Source organism: Danaus plexippus, chromosome 14 (genome assembly GCF_018135715.1).
Source record: "Danaus plexippus chromosome 14, MEX_DaPlex, whole genome shotgun sequence".
Taxonomy (NCBI): Eukaryota; Metazoa; Arthropoda; class Insecta; order Lepidoptera; family Nymphalidae; genus Danaus; species Danaus plexippus.
In genome coordinates this window covers 5,892,230-5,912,503 of record NC_083546.1, presented here as the reverse complement: position 1 = coordinate 5,912,503, position 20,274 = coordinate 5,892,230, and the positions used below count along the sequence as shown (strand labels likewise).

Here is a 20,274-nt window from a genome sequence, read left to right as displayed (position 1 = left end):
ACATCCTCTGCCTGTATAACAAACTTGTCCTACAATGATGTCTAGCGTTAAGACAATTCTCAGAATCCGTCATTATTATTTTTAATAGCTTCTGATGCCTCAACACTGCATTCGCTTGTTGAAATAGAATAAATATCTGTAAAATTTGAAACATATTTTTTTAATTATCATATCAACTTAATGTTACATAGAACTATATCCAATAATACCTTGGAAAGCCAAAATTGGAAGAGGTCATGCCTCTCATAATAAGCGCCTTTGTTATCCAGCCATACAATTCTATTAGTCTTGGTAATATATTAACATTATCTCTGCTACACGTGTTAATAAGATTTCAAAACCTCATTTAAGATTTCAAAATTTGGACCACTCTGACCTTATTAGAAAATGGGCTACCATACAACCGCTTTCGTTCTAAGTAACTGGTTCTCACAGTTTAAAAGCTAGTTTTAATGCTAAACCCTAATGTCCTTGAAATTTGTGTCATAGATGGTTGGACTTATAGAACTATACAACATTCTAATATTAAGAAGTACATCTCATTTGAATCACACTTCTCTAAAATAGCCTTTGAATGTTTGGATAAAATATTAGCTTGTTTTTCAGGCGGCAAACTGCATATTGTGTTTGATATCAATGTACAGCCGTGATTCAACGATTCATGAGATTCATCCAATTGATTTTGTTAACCAGGCCATAATGGAACTTATAAGGCCATGATCACTTTCTATCTGTGCGACTTTTCTTCTGTATACAACTTACATTGGATATAGATCCCTGAGTGCTTTGACAACTTAGAAGCTTCCTCATCATTTGTTGTTATTCCTTTCAACATTTCCTCTATAATATTTTGGTAAAATCATCTATACTGGCAAGATTTGAGAGCAGATCTAGTCTTTTTTGTAGCGCTGTTTTGTCCTGTGTTAGGTTTTCCAAATCACACTTCCCTTTACGACCAAAGTCATAATAAGCTCTGGATATTTCCTTGCTATAGCATGTACTGTTTCAACACAAACACTCAATATTTCGCTATCTTGAGAATGTTGAATGTTATAGATCAGAATTTCCACAAACGGTAGCACCAAATCTATGTGAAGAACATTTTTAACTCTTATTAGAGTTTTAAAGCCAGATACTTGATAGTCTTTCACCCTCTCACTCACAGCTGTAAGGCATAACTGTGGTATTTCATTTACCTCTTTTTCCATTTCATCCAAAACCCCCCAATGATCAGCCAATTCATACATATCACCTAAAACATCTAAACAAGAAATTTGTAATTTCACCAAAGGCTTGAATTCATAGTATGCTAAAATGGCTGGTATCATCGCTTTTATTATCAGAACGCATGATTGGTTTGAAGCATTGGCGGCCGTTAATAATATTTTCACTGCTTCCATAAACTGAATAACAGTTGAAGACTCGGCTATAGCACTTTGCATGGATATAAGTATTCCTTTAATGAAGTTCTCGAATGATTGATCTGTTTCTGCTTTTGTGGACAATTTTGATACTAAAGCTGATAGAGCTTCATGAGCAGCTAACTTTAACTCGTCGTCAGTTTTATGTGTAAGTTCTCTTTGAAGTGAAGACCACAATGCTTTCAAAAATGGTCCATAACTTTCATATTTAAAGGTCTTGCAACTAGCTGCCTGAAATAAGAAAAGTATGCCTTGTAAATATTTATATAATATAAATATGTAGTATATATATATATATATATATAACTTTATAATATTGTTACTTACCAATAGCATAAGAGAATCAATTTTAGCTACTCGAAGGTTAGAATCCAGTTTCTCTATTAATAATACAAGACAATGTTCAGCAAACTCTGGAATCGCGCATAAACAAGGACATAATACAGCAGCTAAATCGTTTCTCGACACAGCTGCTGGGTCATCAGGAGACGGATGAAAGTCGATGGGATAATAACATGATATAACTTCAAACATTTCTTCAACTAAATGTCCCAATGGAATGTTACTTAGGAAGTTCGGTAAGAAATTAAACAAGAAAAGCAAGTTTCGTGGATCCCTCTCTCCATCCATAGACGATATGAATCCATATACGAAATCCGGGCCTAATGTTTTCATGTCTGTAATTGTGCAATATAAGCATACATATTTTAAAACAATAACACAATAATAATAATTTATAATATAATCATTGGTACTTGCATTCTACATTCTTGCCAAACAATTTTTGAATAGTTAGGTATATGTTGTACCTATCTTGCCTTACTTGTGACTGGCATGCCACCTCCCGGAATAAAGCAGTGAGATATTCACCACTACTTTGCACGTTATAATGTTTCATATCAATAACAGACAAATAGCCTTCTAAAACTGCCGGTATCACTCTGTGGTTATCTTTAAGACGATCTACATAGAATTTTGATATGAATTTAATTTGCATCTCTGTCAAATAATCAGCAGGAATTTCCTTTAAGATTTTTGTGAAAAACCTCATGCCTCGTTCTCTGTCTTCTACTTCTTTGCTGGTTAGCACACCAGCCATATTTTCTACCAGGACAGTGATATCCAATTTTCCAGAAACAACATCTAAATCAAGATTCAGATTAATTTACAACGTAATTCATGTTCATTTTATTTGTTTATAAAGTAACATGAAAAACAAATAATCCCATTACCTGCTATTATGCTTTGGGTTTGATTAAATATATCATTATTTTTAATTATTTCATCGGCTAGCTCCGATTTATACCATATAGCCTCCATATTTTTTTTGTTTTATAATTTTTTCACAATTGTGTTTTACACAGTGCTACATAATTTTATAAGTTCCAAATTGAATAAATATAGATAATTGAATTTATACTAAAACAACATTTTATTACACTTTACTAACAGATACGGATATTATGTCACGTATAATTTAAGGTTATGATACTATTACTAAATACTAATAAATAATAATTCATTCTTAACTCACTCATTCTTTAATGTGTCAAATATTGAAGATTAATACTGATTTGAGTAATTTAAAGAAAAAATCTAAATCAATAATAATAAAAAATGCATACTTATATTATTTCATTTATTTATTATTATTTTTTTATTTTATTCCATAATTTCTTATATAAAATGTATAATTTTTTTTTACTACTTAACGTAGATAACGATACATTTGGATTAAAAGTTTATTAACAGCTATTTTATGGTCCTTATTATTAACAATACAGTTGTTATTATGGATAACAATCTTGTTAGCCTTAATTCGATAACTTAAAACGCTCTATATTCAAAACCTTGTTTAAATGGTCTCTAAAATGTTCAAAATTAAATGAATAAAATAAGACACTGTCAATCAATTTAAGAAATACGATACTAATTAGGCGATAGTCCTGATAGAATATTAAAAATGAAGACACTTGGTATTTGTTAACCATGTAACTTTACGTTTACGTTTTGTGCCTAAAAATATATTGCAAATTCTCCAGGTTGACTCATCTGTAGTAAAGTTAACTATATGGCATATTATAACGACACAATTTTTAAATTATAAAACCTACATTAAAATAAACATTATTATATTCATAATTAAGCTATCTAAGAAATAATTTGAACATACAGTTTTATTAAACAATAACACTTTATTAAGCAAAGCGTATTTATTCGTTTTATATTGTAGAGATATCGATTTATTACACATTGTAAAAATTTTAAAGAATATGTTGAGTTTATTTTGAGACATTACATTGTCTAAAAGCTTAAATATATATGACCGTTATCGTATTTTTTTATAAAATTTATCTTCATTCCTTGGCTTAACATATCTTAATATAATATGAGTAGACATTATAATTAAATTCGTTTTATTAATTACTTAAAGACAGTTGTAATTGACTTTATATTATTCAAATTATTATTTATTAGATAAAGAATAAGTTTATCATTTTAAGTATATTTAAAAAAATAAATTCTGAGTATTATTCTGAATACTAAAATTAGATCTCATTACTACATGGAATGCTCAAACTTCTCCATTAACAAGAATTAAAAAATATCCTCAAGATTTTAATAATGCATGAGTAAACAAACACAAATGTATTTATCATATAACTAGTTTCTATTTTAGGACAATAGAAAAATAATTATATAATTGTCAGGACTTTTACAAAATACAATTTTAAGATAAGGTTCTTTGGTACTTTTCTTTTTCTCACCTTTTAGTTTCTTTGACATTTGACATATTGACAAATGACAGTCAAAGTCAAAATAAAACCTACATAGCCAGCAAATTGCAATTGATTAACGCACGAGGTAGATGTTCTGATTAACAGTGGTGCAACTTTATATTTTGGAATTAAGTGAAATATAAAACAAATGTCGTGTAAAACACTCATTGACTTCGTCGTAAAATACCACAAGCCGCGGCTATTAAACAACGTAGTGTGTTTTCCGAGCAATGGAAATTCGTTCTTTGGAAGGCGATTCATTATACCAGCAGCTCCACTTTCAAGCTCTACACCAAAGATTCAATCTCCCAGAAAATTTAGCACCACCGTTGCAAAATTTAACGAAACACAACTAACAAGCGAACCAAAAAAAACTGATGGAAAGTTCCAACTTATGTTCACATGTAAGAAATGCAACACTAGAAATTCAAAATTTATAACAAAATTGGCATACTACAAAGGTGTTGTTATTGTTATATGTGACGGATGTGAAAATAAACATCTAATTGCGGATAATCTCAATTGGTTTACCGATATGAATGGTAAAAAGAATATTGAAGACATAATGGCTGAAAAAGGAGAAACTGTTCAGAAAATTAGCTCTAAGGATTTGGAATACGTTGCAAACGAAATTGTTAGTAATATTGAAACAAAAGCTTTAGATGGATAAATAATAATTATTACTAAATTTACTTTAGTTTCATTGTAAAATGTGATGTAATATTATATTTTTATGTTGTAAGTGTATATACATGTAAAATTAAACACTTAATGAAGATTACATGACTTAATTTATTTCATTATATGGCCAAATAATAATATAAAATAATGTTTGAATGAGTAACATAGCAATAGAACATAATTAATAATGAATATTTAAAATTAGTTTTATTTTAAACAGTACTTAATGTTTATAGTTATTGTACTTAAATTGGCACCAGATGGTTAACTTTTTAATAGAATCTAAACCCTCAAATTACATTTCAATCTAAGTGCATTATTATCATAAATGCTTTTATAAAGACGCAAGTATTTCTGTATAATAAAAGTAAAAAAATTCAAACATATAAAATACAATTACAAACATACAATTCATAATAATTATGCATTTAGTTTAACATGTAATCGATTGTTACAATAAGGCACAATAAAATCACAATTTTTATAGTCATCAATTTATACATATAGATTTAAAAAATAACACTTAAGCTTCTTACATATAAATATCAATTGGGAATGCTAGAATAGTCTTTTATAAAATAATACTATGAACATGCTGTATAAATTTGAGCAGAGGTTAACAATATATTGCTTTCGAGACATATAAAACCTCTTTAATACTGAATTTGTCACTTCATACTTTACATGGAATAATGTAAATCACTTACAAAATTCTGTTCATGTTCCAAATATGTTGTTAATGAAATTAAATGACTGTTTTTATTTAAAAGTAAACATTTAAACATTTTATATTTGTCTTTTAATAATTCTTACAGGTTAACATAGAGCATTGTGAATATTTGTGCCTCATGGCCTTAATTAAGCTAGTGGTATAGTTTTCATAAAAATAAAACTATTAAAATACTTAAAACTTGATAAAAATAAACAAATGTTAATATCCTGGGAATGCTTAAATTCACAGACATGTTAGATTCAAATAGTGGCTTTTGGAAGCTTCATCTCAGTCTTGGAAAACAAATCTCAATTTTGCTTTACACTCTTTTGGGGCGACTAACAATAGCATAGTCGGTACCATTACAAATATTATGGTTGATTTCTTCTAAGCCAACTTGATTTTGTAATGCTTGGGCTTGAGCAGCGGTTGGCACTTGTGGTCCAGGAGTATTTGGTTTTCTTATCATACCATAACCTAAGTGAGAATCATCAGCCAATCTTGCTGTCTGCATTACATTTTCAACTTCGTCATAGTCATTCCAAGTATCCTTATTTTTCGGTTCACCAAGAGCTAAAGTTGTCGGTCTTGCTTCAATCTTCTTGTATCTGGAAGATTTGTTTAATTTGCTTGTTGATCCGAAGTACTGTAGCCTATCATAGTTTTCATCCTCTGGGTCGACTACCGGACTAGGTAGTAAAATGATTCTTGAAGAATCTGGTCCAGAAGTGTTCAAATTGTCCTGAGATCGTGATATAAGCTTCATACAATTTGGGTTATCTACTAAATTTGGAGTGAATTCAGTATGATCTGGATCATCAATACCTAATGTCTTCCAAGCTTCACTTCTTAACTCAATTTTATCGTATGGCACTGAAGGAGGGCTAATTTCCCGTTTTATTTGCTCAATTGGTTCATAGTTGTCCAGTTTTTTGTATCTACCGAAATCTATACTTTCATCTGTAGAGCAAGTCAGATCTTTTGTGATTCCTTTATGCATATTTATAATTTTCCGAGGAGGTTTTTGTGGTTTCGGTTTTAGTGCTGGTTTAGGCATAAGTAAAGGAACCGATTCCCTATCTGTACTACAAGTTTGATGACTCGATACTGAAGCAGTTTTAAAAGATAGAGAACTTAAATTCAAATCATCAGGTTTGGTTGCAACCAATGGGCTTCTAGAACCAGGAAATAGGTTAGCATTTGGCTGAATATTGAATTCACTGTGCTCTGGGCTATTAAGATTGTCATTACCAATCATTTGTTTCATGGTTTTCATTTTTAGAGACAAACATTTAAAAATTTCTGATTGATTAGTGTGTTCCAGATGGAATATGCCTTCACCGGTATCACATTTTCTACCAGCCTCGAATGTAAATTTACCCTGTCTGTATCCATATCTCCTTATATATCTATATGGCCATGTTGCAAATAGTTTATTGTCATTTACATCTCTTAGTTCTATTGCTGTAGCAGTCAATAGTAAGAGATACCTAATAGGTTCAAAGCCACATCTGGTAGAAGCTTCAGATGTGCACATGACTACAGAAAATACACCTTCACCAGAGGAACAATAAAGATCATTATCTTCATCACAGCCTATAGGACTCAAGTCCCGTCCCTTAAAGGCAACAGATTGAAGGGCAGTCACCCATTCCAAAGTTTCTGCCTCTGATTGAGCACTGATTTGTTGGGTATGTGACTTAGTAAGTATAGTTATAGTATTTGGACTAGAATGAGTAATCTTTATACAATTCTCAAGTGTCAGCACTTTTGGTATAGCACCTGAAGTAACATCATCTTTATTATCATAGATTTCAAGACGTTCAATACCTTGAATACTCTTATTAAAAGTATACAATGCTTTTGTTGCCAATTTTTCTGTAAATAGAATATACATTAAGGAAACAATATACACATGATGTATCAATTACAGGAGAGAAAAAAAAAATATTGTAAATTGAAATGTTTTAAAGAAACAATTATAAAACTGGTCCTTTTTGATCGCAAACAACATGTAACAACTTTACATATACACATATTTTAACCCCTGAGTCATTAGAAAGCATATTGCTTTACGTTAAAGCAAAACATGTTTAACAAGCAAACTTTGAGAGTTTACAGCTAAAATCACTAAACATTTTCGGTTTAAACTAAATATTCGTTAAAAGTTACCTTTTTAGGGAATTTAATGAACACATTTCCTCCGGCGGGGGGAAATAATAAACAGCCAGATTTAATTTCATCTTGCTCCATCGTTATTAATAAACACTTCAACCTAAAAAACTACTCTGAATGTTTCGTATTCTTCACCATATCACATAAAACTGTTTCCTTAATTTAATCTCAAAAATTTAAAGTCTTAAAAATAATATACATGGAATAAAAATTGTTTGTGAATGATCTGAAGTCCATTACAAAGCGAATGTAATTTAAATTGATAGCTAATGTAGGGTTACGATTTATAAATATTATTTTATTTATACAGGTTGAAGTTGTCTTTACAAAATTAAATGAGGCAGTCATGCAAAATGTTTACTTATAAAAAAAAGCAAAAATATATTTCAAACAGCAAATAAAACAAATTGTAGTATTTATATTTGTACTACTTTTTATTTTTTTGAAGTAGCAGCACGGTAAAAATACTAAATGACAATTTCTGTGAATCCACTAATGTCAAACGCTTTGTTTTGATGTCAAACTTAAAAATATATCCTGCTTTAACATTTTTACTTTAATATTTCAGTATAAAAAATATTTATAAGTTTGTAAACCATGTCTAATAATATTAATCCTTTAGCTGGAACTGCTCATTTGCTGGACGAACTGGATAGTATGTGATGTATATTTACAACCTTAGTGTATGTTTTTATTTAATAGACTTATTATTATTGATATTCTTGTTTGAAGAGAAATTAATGGTGTTACTGCGTGATGGAAGGACCTTGATCGGATACTTACGCTGCGTGGACCAGTTCGCAAACTTAGTTTTACATAAAACCATAGAGAGGATTCATGTGGGTCGTGAATACGGGGATATCCCGCGGGGAATATTCATTGTTAGGGGGGAGACTGTTGTACTTTTAGGGGAAATGTGTAAGTATTTATTTATATTATAATCTTCTTCATATTTCATATGATTGCTTGTAAATGAAAGCTATGTTGAGCTTTTAATAATTAAATTAATAGAGTATGACAAAGCCATTCACATAAGCAGGATTTGGACCTGCAACCTCCGCTATTTATTGTTAAAACTTTTTTTATGTGTTTTATAATAAAAAATATACTATCATATTCTGAGTGCTTGTTTATAATACATACATATGGTATTATGAGAAACTATTTAAATAAAGAAGTAGAAGATACAGTCTTATTAAATGAATATAAATTGTTGCAGGATAAAGAGAAAGAAGAAAATCTTCCATTAACAGAAGTCTCTGTAGATGACATTCTAGATGCTCAACGGCGAGAACAAGATACAAAGACGGAACAACAAAATTATTGTCAAAAGCTCTTAAAGACCGGGGCCTTAACTTGATAGCTGACTTAGGCCATGATGATATGTTCTAATCTCATATTCCTTATCCATATATATGTTAAAAGGCTATAGGCTGTTACTTTTTTTCATCATTACTTTAATGTTAAAATTATATAAGTTCTACATATGTGTATATTGTATAAAAAACACAATCAGATGTTTAAATTTAATAAAAATTTGATTCTTTGGCATTTTATTTTGTATAGTTTAAAATATATATATTTTATTTATTCTGAACTAAAATTGTTTAGCCTTTGGTTTGAAAGTCCTATCTTCAGTTAGTTATGAAAAAACAAAACTGCTTTTTCACATATATTATTTGTAGTTATATATGGAAGGTCCAAAATGAATATAATAACGAAGTCTAACAGCAAAAAACTAATTGTTGTATAATTGGTATAATTTAAAGTTTTATATTTTTACTTTTTATTTTTCTTAATAGTAGAAATATAAAAGTTGGTAATTATGCTTCACTATTTCTACAAATCTTTATGATAAACAACTTAAAAAAAAATTGTTAAAGTAGCAACATTTCTGCCATATTCCAAAACTTAATAAGTGAAGATTGGATGTAACTTTTAACTTAACTTTTGTTTTTTTTTATTTTCTCAAGACTTAGGTTCATATGGAATATGTAAGTAATTACGAGTAAAAGGTTTCTTAAGATATTATCAGCCATTGATAGGTAAAGTCAAGGCAACATTTTAGGTCTTAACTAGAAATGCAGATAAATCAGGAACTCCGTTTTCGGGCTATGAACATTAAATTTTTTTGACACTATTTGAATATTATAGTCTTCCGTGGAACCAAATACGATAATTTTGGAATAATATTTCCGACAAATATGATGTAGTTTAATATTTAAAATGAATTAATTTTTTCTAAACTTATAATTAAAAAGACATTTAATTCATTTACATATTCATTTTAAACGGCAGCGTCTTATTTAATCAACGAAGTACGAGTAATTCTTATAAATATTTAAACAAAGTACATTTTAATGAAAATAAGGTTTTCGGATATAAAGATAATTTTTTATTATTTAAAATACATAATCCGATGTTTAAAACATTCATCTATGAATTTCTGAAACTTTCATCTCTTCCGCCCGTGATCACGGTTTCTGCAAAGGAATGAACGTCGGGATTGCGTAGTTAATAATAATGAATAACGCGTAGTATCCGAAAATCTTAATTACATTAAAATGAGAGCACGCGAAAATCTTACACATCAATTTTATTTACACATGGCCTCTAGTTTCACAACAACAAATATATTCGTATATTCACATTACAAATATAAAACACTCTCATTTTCTGAACGAATATCATTTAGCCGTTGTGACAACTGTCATTCTATTTGAAAACAATACTTAATCCATTTTTTTAGAAAAGTTTTTAAAATGTTGTTTTCTTTTTAAATTCTTAAAACTGGTTTTAAAATATCGGTAATTAATTTGGGTGTCGATACTATAAATGGGAATAAATATGTAAAGTTTAATAAAACTTCGGTATAAACATCCCACATTGTTAATTTAATTTTCAAACATTTTAAGAAATGGGTTCTTCTGATATAAAACTTATAGAAAGGCTGAGAAACGAAAATTTGGAGCAGTTTTTTACATTAGTGCGCATGCATTTATCTTTTGTAGTTGACATTAATACTGACGAGTGAGTACCTTCTAAAGCTTTAAATAATATGAACATACAAATATTTTAAGTAATGGTGACTTGTTTTGTAGGGTCGATTGTTCGGCGGATAAACCAAAGCAATTCAGGTGGAACTTTCACAAGAAAACTAAAACACACAGTTCTAATCTAGTATCTAGTCAAAATAATGTTCATAGTACAAAGAAAGCTGAAGAGGCTAATTCTATAACAGAAGAGGGAATTTTGAGATTATATGAGTTGATAGAATTTCTTTCCCAACCTGACAGTGAGTATAAGTGAATTGACTATTATATATATATGATTATATATATCATTTAAAATTTTTCTCAATTAAGTCTATAGTGTTTGTTGATGGGTTAATGGTTGCTTTAGCATATTGTAATATATATAATAATTTCAGTACATTTATATATTCACTTGTATGGTCAATTATTTTTAAAGGAAGATAAAAATTTAAATAATATTTTTATACATTTGTGTATTGTATTCGAATTTCTTCTTTTTTTATTAAGATTGGCACTTTTACAAAATGCTCCGAATTTTCTATGTAACTTTATAACAGTAAAACCAATAATAAAGAACATAAATGATAGTAATATCTAAATTTCTTTTAGATGTTACACAGGAGGGTATATTTCCGTCGGACAGGTTCACTAAACCGTCAACAAGAGTTACGCCAGCTCCTTGTCACTGGCTCAAGTCTTGGTTTAGATGACAGCAAGTTTTCTGTTCATGATTGTGCATCTGTTCTCAAAGGATTCTTGGCTGAACTTCCCCAACATTGCTTATGGATCAGTATTATCAAACCTACTGCACATTGGCCTGTGAGTATTTATTATTATTAACTGTAAAAAATATATATTTTTATTACTTATCAAGCAAAGATTTTGAATTATATTACATGATTTTGACTTGACATGTGTTAAAGGATTTATCTTATAACACAATATGTGTTACAGCGATTGTATTACTGTGGTAATAATAAGTCATTGTGGTTTTAACCATTTCTGGTTGTAATCTCTTGCGGTTGTTTTTTATTGTTTACACAGTATTTAAATCTATAAGATAAGGATTTATTGTATGGGAATAACTGATTGCACCTCCCGATCAATGTATGGTGTGTATTTCCTTAGCTTCAATGCCTGTATATAGGTCCAAATATCAGAACAGTTCTCTAAATATGTATTCAAAGTTATTGAGTTAGCTTACAACGAAATCTAAAATTATGAGTAATTTACAAAAGTATCTAGACTAGCTTAATTCCATGTTAAAACTTGGATTTTTTTAATAGATTTTTAAATGTTTGTTAGTTAGGATAGATTTTTTTTATTTTAATTTTTTTTTATGATATATATACAGTTAAATTGAGAAAGCAATAGTTCTGGAACTACATACCTTTTATAAACAATTGGCATTTTATTGTTCAAAATTTTATGAAGCATTTTGTTTTGAGTGCTTTCTGATCTTCCTATAAACTTTTCTATTAAGATATATACTTGTACCTGCATATGCTCTCAGTGAAGACTAACAATACGGTATCAAATTATAATAATATATTAAATTATGCAGAAAGTTGAGAAAATGTAACACAAACTAAGTTAAAATAAAGTAGTGTATTATAAGTTAATATATTATGTTTGTTATCTTAAAACATAGAAATCAATACATACATTTTATTATTAAAGATGTGATTTTTTTTCCTCCGTACAGAAAATGAGAATTTTGATATAGAAGCCAACATAACAGTTATGTGTTTAAAGTTTGATTAATGTGTAATAAGTTAAGCTGATATCATGAGTAGTTTGTGTCTTTAAGACAGATACAAAATTCAGCATTGGCAGAAGGATGGGATATATCATGAGGTCAATGTATTAGTTAAGATTTACTAACGACTTCAATCCCAATAACATTATAATTAAAACAAATTGTGAGATCTTTTAATGTTTGTTGGACTTTTGTTTCTTTTTTGTTGGACTTGTTGGAATGATAAAAAATTTATGCGTCTCGAGACACTATAGAAGTGATAACTTAAATTATTTAATATAGAAATTGCGTAAGTTATAAAAAGTTTAAGTTATTTCTTAAATTTTATTTACATTAAATGATAATCTGTTTATGAATAAATTGAATATTACTCGAAACACTGCCGCATGCGCGTAATACTGAGGCCGTGTACGTGAGAGGAATGAAAACCAGACTCAGTGGCGCCGTTACGCGTTACGTTACGTTACGAAGCGGTTTACCCTACCATAAGAGGTTATCACTACAAAAATTACAGTAGCTTACACAGCAGAACAAACATGGGCCATAATTTATTCTAGAATCTCGTGTAGTTTCCGTGAGATCGCATAAAAACAGCTGTATTTTGAATGAAATCATATTATGTTACAGACTAAAGATGAGAGTTTCTTAATAAATCTATGTTACTTAAGCTCATATAATGATAAAAAAATTTTCGCGAGTACCTAAACATTTAAATAAATTTGATTTTCGTATCGTCATTTCGATTATTTTACAGCAAACGTGTGACAAAACTCACAGTGTGGTAAAATGTTAAATAGTGTGATAAATATCGTAGTAAATCTGAAAATTATGGTTCCATTTACTTAAGTACACATCATTAATTCTCTCTGAAACCAATTACAGATTCCAGGCGGTCGCAGTCGCGGGCATAAACAAGTTTCAATACATTATTTTCATTTCTTTTCCAGCTCAATACCCGCCCAATGCTGACTCGTCAGAGGAGAAACTTTTAACTGCATTACAGTTATTATTATTGCTGCTGGCGCCATCTCATAGGAACTTTCTAGAACGTCTACTCAGCCTGTTGCATTTAGTAGCTGATAATGAAGCAAGTAATAGAATGTCGCCGGACACATTAGCCACAATGTTCACGCCACATTTATTGTGCCCAAGAAAAGTTAGTAGAGTTTTATGTCTCAGTTATTATATTTTTTAAATATATACATGGGGAATACCCCATTTTCATCCGGTTGTCATTGCTCTTGGTAATCCAAGAGCAATGGAAATCGGATACTTGTAGACTATATTAAAATGTGATAAAAAATACTACTTCATATACCCAATATTTGATTATGCAAAAAGTGATACATCACGGATACAAACCGTTATTTAAATTAGTTTAAATACAACAATCGAAGAGTAAACAGCATAAAGGAGGGAAACGATATTAGACCTGACACACTCTACATCTCTTTGAAAAAAAAGTCTATGAAAGGCATATTTTTTTTGTTTTTCATAGGAAAAAATGCGTTTAGAAAAAAAAATCCCCAAAATCATGGACTATGTATGGAATTTTTTTTTGTCATATCTCCTTATTTCATAGCGATTACTATTAGTTTTAACCCATCGTAGTATTAACTTAAAATTGTCTGTAAGTGCGGTTCCTCAGTGGGTTTATGGATGTAATCTTGTCAGAGGTAGATTAAGAAATCGTTAACTCGATGTCGCCATTTTCCGAGTTTATCCAGAGTAGGAAAATACTTATTATGTTTTATTTAATAATACACTGTTTCTTGATCGGCCTGATACGAAACTTCTTAAAAAATAACATCACTTTACAAATCCACTAAACATATCTGTATATTAAGATCAAAAATTAATAATGAAAATAAATCCAATAATTCCTACATTCTATACGACTTGGATGCTTTTTTGTGAGTTTATCGATGTATTTTTTGACGATCAAGAATTACATAAGGCATTGATTTTTAATTTTACCTTGTATTTTATTTTAGGGACTGATGTCTTACTTAATTTCCCGCCTGCCATCTCTCATGTTTTATCTTCTATTTTTTCCAGCTATCTCCGGAAACCTTCCACGCTGACTCCATAGCGCTATCTCCTCTAATAAGCTTCATGATAAGGCAGTGCTCCCGTCTGTTCCTCGCTCCAAGCCGTTTAGCTACTGATGCGGCCGCGTATTTCACTGTACGTGAACGGAAGCGAGCTATGTCTCCGGATGTAGACTTGGATGAGAGCATCACTGACAGGTGAGATGTTTATGCATCGGATAGATGTTTTTAAGGTGGTTAAGTTGCTACAGCTCGAATAAGGGCTGACTCGACCGGGGAAGTACCACCCTCTTACAGCAGATCGGCGTAAAGTAGTCTTTAATGGCTGCGTTTCGTGTTATGAGTGAGAGAGATGGTTGACCTTTCTATGTTCCCACCCTTTCCTCTCCCTCTTCCACGACCAAGGTCAAGGGCATCCCCAACATACCTTATGTTGCAGATGTCCGTAGACGACGGTGACTACCTTCCATCTATGCCGTCTGCTCGTTTGTCACTTTTCTCATCAAAAAAAAAATATATACAATTTAAAACTTAAATGCAAAAGTTTCTGAAGGATAAAAATGCTGGCAGCTATTTAAGCTGAGCTCGTCCATTCCACGTCATTGAAATATTTTTTATTTATATTTATATGGCAGACTTCTAATGGAAAGTATTTTTTTCAGGCTTTTGTATTTTTAAATATAAATTTAAAATTTTCAAATTACTTGATCCTTGAAATACCATACATGTTGACTAACATTATCGTAGATGGTTCGACAAACTAAAAGATTCTATACATATATAATTGTTATAAAATAATATTAACATTTTTTCAAGAATTTTATATTTTTCTATTATTATTTAGAAGTTTTTTTTTTCAATAACAAGCTTTACAAGAAGAACAAAAAATTAAATCGAATTTCTACTCTCATTCATACAAGTTCTCATAGTATATTCCGCCATTTTGTTTTTTTGTTGACCTCTTTTGAGTCTTAGAATAAAATAAAAAACTTAGTAATTTGATTTACAGAACAGCAGCGAACACAGTGTACACGTTCGTAGACAGGCATCGAACCCGCGCTGAGAACGAGATCAATCCCACAGACACCGCGCTCGCTCAGCTATATGCTCACATACACTCGCTACCAGACTCACACCACAAGAGACGACTCGTCAAACATTTTAACAGGCAGAATGGTTATGGTACATATATTTAATTAGCTTTACAAACACACACACACACACACACACACACACACACACACACACACACACACACACACACACACACACACACACACACACACACACACGCACACACGCATATATACTATCCTACGTATTTCGTGTTGAAAGTGTCAAATCAGACGGAACTAGAGTAAACTAGTTACTGCAAGTTAGTTCAAATCTTGTTAACTTATATATATATCATTAATTACTTGTAAGACGTAAGTAAATATAAACTTTCCTAGCAGTATCACTCAACGAAAGAAATCATTCAATTATTAATTTTAAAGGTTAATAAAAGATTTCATAATACAAATTAATTATCGGCAATGATTGTTTTGTAAACATTGTTTTAATATACAACGGTGTAAGTGTGAGTGGTAAAGTAAACGAATATATCTCATTTCGTTATCACTTAAATAAAATATATTTTTTATTAATGATATCTAAGATTTTTGCATGCACTCAGTTAAATGAAGTAAATTTTTCGGATACTACGCGTTTTTATTATTTTTTTCCTAACTATTCCCGATTGCGACGTTTCGGTTCCTTTACAGCAGCCGTGGTCACGGGTAGGAGAGATGAAAAAATCATTTTCCATTAAAATAATGAAAAAAACGCGTGGTATCCAAAAAAACTTGGTTTTATTTACTTTTTTTAATTTTAGGGACACCTATACAAATTCAAAGGACAGGCAAAGTCGCGGGATCGAGGAGTTTTGGGGATTCCATCAAACGTCATATATTCAACAAGGGTTTGCTGAACAAAACACCAAAGAAAGGCTCTGGCTCGACAATTAACGTTATCGAAGAAGTATGTACTAAAATAACAAACTTCATAAAATATATCACCTCAAATAGATATTCTGCAATGTATACTTATTGCGAACTATTAACATTAAACTGATCCTTTTGTTTTGTTCTATAGAGTTCATTTTACAATAACGCATTTTAATATTCCATATCAGCGCTTATTGTAACTAACATGTGTGTTTTGTCTCTTTTACTCACACTGTGAATGTCTCTTTCTGTCGCATCATGTTCCTTGACGGCTTTTCAGAAATCTAGCAAATGTAAGAGATATGCGGATAATAAAAAAATCGATGTTTCCCACAAGAATATCGTATTAAAGAATTTGGCTAACAAAATAGCGAGTTCCGAATCGTTGGACGACGATTATGACTCGGACGCTAGCAATGAAAGTACGCTATCGGAGGGCGCGTTGAATAAATCTAGAAGACTGAGTCCGAAATTCGTTTCCGAACCTAATTTGAGCTCTATAGATTCTAACGAGGAAACGCCCAAAAATACAAAAACACGTTCGAGATTATTCAGATCGAAAATTACTTCAAATACCAAAAAGTATCAAAAACGCTCAGCAATCCGAAGCACGCCAACCTGCGTGTCCTGTGTCGAGGACGAGGATTCGGATGACGTCCAAGAGAACAGTCTAGATGTAACGCCAAAGAAATCTAAGCTTAGTGCTGATGAATTAGAGTTCAAAATGCACTACCTAACGAGCACGCCGGGGATGTCGGAGGACATAGACGATGATTGCACCACGCCATACACAGTCAATTTCAGGCGAGCCTCGATGTCACCCATAACTAAATCAACCCAAAAACTGTCCAAAGCTATGCAGGTTTGTGCTTCGCATGCAATGTCTGCATATATTTACTGTTTGTTCATTTTAACGCTTCTCTCTGTTAAACCCGAATATTTAAATTTCCGTGTCATCTTTGTGGCTAAAAAAATAATTGAGATTAATTTTCACATTTGTATCTGTGATTGTGTAGTTAAGTTCTGTGATTACAGGAATCCATAATGACACCTCGTTCGCGAAAACCTTTGATAATAACATCCGAACAAACAAACATACAAGAAGTGGGTAAATACGAATCGATGTCTCCCAAAAACGACAGCGACTTCGTATCCTCCGATGACGATAGGTCCACGTTTAGTTTTGAAAGGTGGGTGTTATTTAAAGAAATTAAATGGTCCCAAAAAAAAGCCATCCTATCCTAAAGTTATTACATAAATAATTATTTTTATATGAACGGAAACTATTATTTTTGGCATGTATACGTATGTTCTAATTATTTTGATTAAGGTATGTTTTATCCTTACTAATATTGGTACAATATTTATTCAAAGGTCGAATCATTCAAGCGCGTCACAACAATCTAAAGCCATCGAGGCGCGCGGCGACTCATCGTCCGGCGTGAGTCCGTTGAGATCGGAGAACAGGATTTTTATAAACAGCAACGAAAAAATAAACAATACAACTCTATGTAACAGTGACACGCCATTCAAAGCGTCCTATGACATTAGTTACAAAACGAAATCTCTCACGGAACCGTTCAAGGAATATTTGATAAGTAGATCGGTGCTAACGGCGAGTCCGATCGATTTATCGATTCTGAATAAATCGGATGCAGACGAGAAAATATCTGATTCGCTGATGTACTGTCTGGATGGTAACATACCATCCGATTTAACATCGTCTGTGAGCAACCTCGCTGTTTCCAACGATACTCCGTTGAAATGTAATGTAAATATAGATTTAAGTCCAAACAAGAAGATGTGTGTCAAAATTTGTAATTCCATCGAAAAGAAAAAATCTATGGTGGGAAAGGAAAATATTGAGCAGTACGAATTACGCGAAACGGATCTTTAGTTACCAAAATCTAGCGTCTAAGTCTTTTAATTCTTAATTACATCGACATAAAGTTGTATTTACGATGCAGTAGATATGTCTTTAAATTTTTATGGTATAATAAAAATTAATTATAGAATTGGGTTGTTTTATTTTATGTAATATCATAGAATAACTATCACAGTGAATACTATGACCACGACGCAGGTTAGGCAGCAGTACAGATGACAACAAAATCGGTAACAGCTATTGACGAATCTATTTGTTAAAGGTTCTTTAAATTCACTGAAATTAATAATATTAATTATATTTACTATTACATACGATAATAAATTAATATCTGTTTAAAAGATATAAGCACATAGAAGCCAACGAAAGAAGATAATTTTGTAAACACTTATCACTAAATTATTCCAAGTTTAGAATTCAAAAGTTGATATAATCGAGTTTAACAAGAAATGAGAGAAGTTAATTAGATGTTTTCAGTTTGTTTAAATTTCTTATCTTCTTTAGTTGTCCCTGTTTAGGTTTTTATTTAAAATATTAACCTCCTACAGTAAATTACTTACGGACAATTTACCTTTTTTTTTTTATTGTTACATATTTCGAACGTGCCTTTGGCTTGACGTACGCTGAACTTTCTTTAACATATTTTGGAGCTGCCTTTTTAGGAGCTGTCTTTTTTGGAGCAGTCTTTTTTGAAACTGTCTTTTTAATAACAGTCTTTTTCGGAGGTGTCGTTTTGGGAGGTACATATTGAGTTTGTTTTTTCGCTTCTTCTATATAAATGAGCTCCTTTAACATCTCCCTCTCAATTTCGGCACGTTTTCTCTCCTTCTCTCTCTCTTTTCCTTTTCATATTCTCTTTTTAATTCTCTCCTGGCTTTATTACGTTTATACCAGCGGCATACATTCATACATCTCGATGGTTGTGGTTCGTATTTTGTTTTTTTACGTATTTTCCAATGTTTAGGTTTTTCTACATATTGTATGTGCGGATTATTTTGGTAAAGCGGTTTGCTTGGTCTATAGTACGTTATGGAGATGGGTGCTGGTAAACGATTTGGTTCTTCCACTATTACTTGAGGTCTGTAAAAAAACGGCTATGGTATATTTGTTCAACTGTGATTGATATTTTAATTCTTATATTCTACGTAATTTAAGACGATTATTGCTTGATTATATGTTTCATAAACTACAAATGTTTTGAAAAATTTCGTATAGTTACGGTATAACTTTTTTTGATCTGCAAGCTGAACATATTTTGCCTTTTGGACACGAGCACGACTTTTGTCTTGTCGATTCTAAGATTTTATCAAACATTTGCACATTTTTAACAAATCACAATGTAATAAACTTTACTTTTATTACATTGTGATTGATTTAACAATTTTACATAAAAACGTTGGATGTGACGGATAGTTTTGACAACAATTTCTAACATATTGTAGATATGCAATAAATAAAGAAAAGCCTATTAAAGAAAAGGTTGTATTTGGTTTGATAACCAATGCTATTATTATTCTCAAGTGTAGCTCTGGTTTAGATCTGAAACTCTAGTTTGGGGAGGCAAATAAAAATAATAAAATTTTCAATTCGATAGGAGTTGCTTGTATTTTGCTGATAGCGGCGAAATTAAGATATACCTAAGGTTATAATAATATTTTTTCTAATATGTTGATTTTCTATAAAAATATCACAGTCATTGATAAATAGTAAAGGTTAAAATAAGTTCAATCTAAAATTATTGTTTTTATTTTGTAACTATTATAAATTATAATAATTTACTTTTATATGTA

At 30.8% G+C, this 20,274-nt stretch overlaps 5 protein-coding genes and 1 long non-coding RNA gene across 6 annotated transcripts; 3 read left to right on the top strand and 3 right to left on the bottom strand.

The window, feature by feature from the left end:
• Positions 1 to 818: 818 nt before the first annotated feature.
• LOC133319170 (MMS19 nucleotide excision repair protein-like) lies at positions 819 to 2,915 on the bottom strand. Its single transcript, XM_061522606.1, has 4 exons — positions 2,654 to 2,915; positions 2,181 to 2,564; positions 1,749 to 2,098; positions 819 to 1,652 (listed from the first exon to the last, which is right to left on the bottom strand). The coding sequence occupies exons 1-4, from the start codon at positions 2,739 to 2,741 to the stop codon at positions 924 to 926; spliced, it is 1,551 nt and encodes a 516-aa protein (XP_061378590.1). The 5' UTR covers positions 2,742 to 2,915; the 3' UTR covers positions 819 to 923.
• Positions 2,916 to 4,231: 1,316 nt separating this feature from the next.
• LOC116769472 (uncharacterized) lies at positions 4,232 to 4,982 on the top strand. Its single transcript, XM_032660576.2, has one exon. The coding sequence runs from the start codon at positions 4,350 to 4,352 to the stop codon at positions 4,869 to 4,871; it is 522 nt and encodes a 173-aa protein (XP_032516467.2). The 5' UTR covers positions 4,232 to 4,349; the 3' UTR covers positions 4,872 to 4,982.
• Positions 4,974 to 8,023, bottom strand: LOC116769608 (docking protein 3). Its single transcript, XM_032660746.2, is given in 3 exon segments — positions 4,974 to 7,442; positions 7,445 to 7,472; positions 7,767 to 8,023. Coding segments are annotated over 3 exon segments (1,638 nt in total). The 5' UTR covers positions 7,848 to 8,023; the 3' UTR covers positions 4,974 to 5,913.
• Positions 8,024 to 8,247: 224 nt separating this feature from the next.
• LOC133319158 (U6 snRNA-associated Sm-like protein LSm1) lies at positions 8,248 to 9,186 on the top strand. Its single transcript, XM_061522556.1, is given in 5 exon segments — positions 8,248 to 8,424; positions 8,502 to 8,685; position 8,781; positions 8,989 to 9,082; positions 9,085 to 9,186. Coding segments are annotated over 5 exon segments (414 nt in total). The 5' UTR covers positions 8,248 to 8,366; the 3' UTR covers positions 9,162 to 9,186.
• Positions 9,187 to 10,524: 1,338 nt separating this feature from the next.
• On the top strand, positions 10,525 to 18,614 carry LOC133319175 (uncharacterized). Its single transcript, XM_061522628.1, is given in 12 exon segments — positions 10,525 to 10,799; positions 10,871 to 11,064; positions 11,414 to 11,433; positions 11,435 to 11,576; positions 11,579 to 11,623; positions 13,511 to 13,719; positions 14,622 to 14,812; positions 15,624 to 15,796; positions 16,488 to 16,633; positions 16,880 to 17,461; positions 17,635 to 17,789; positions 17,974 to 18,614. Coding segments are annotated over 12 exon segments (2,493 nt in total). The 5' UTR covers positions 10,525 to 10,686; the 3' UTR covers positions 18,497 to 18,614.
• A 13-nt stretch (positions 18,615 to 18,627) lies between these two features.
• On the bottom strand, positions 18,628 to 19,838 carry LOC133319176 (uncharacterized). The gene is made up of 3 exons (XR_009752858.1): positions 19,704 to 19,838; positions 19,056 to 19,564; positions 18,628 to 18,760 (listed from the first exon to the last, which is right to left on the bottom strand). It is a non-coding gene; the product is annotated as an uncharacterized LOC133319176 (long non-coding RNA).
• Between the last annotated feature and the right edge of the window lie 436 nt (positions 19,839 to 20,274).

Excerpts from the sequence above, each read along its gene's own strand:
- LOC133319170 (XM_061522606.1), bottom strand. The coding sequence starts at position 2,741 with ATGGAGGCTATATGGTATAAATCGGAGCTAGCCGATGAAATAATTAAA. Across the intron at positions 2,565-2,653 it reads AACCCAAAGCATAATAGCAG|ATGTTGTTTCTGGAAAATTG; the intron begins GTAATGGGATTA and ends ATCTTGATTTAG. Across the intron at positions 2,099-2,180 it reads GTTTGGCAAGAATGTAGAAT|ACATGAAAACATTAGGCCCG; the intron begins GCAAGTACCAAT and ends GCACAATTACAG.
- LOC116769472 (XM_032660576.2), top strand. The coding sequence starts at position 4,350 with ATGTCGTGTAAAACACTCATTGACTTCGTCGTAAAATACCACAAGCCG.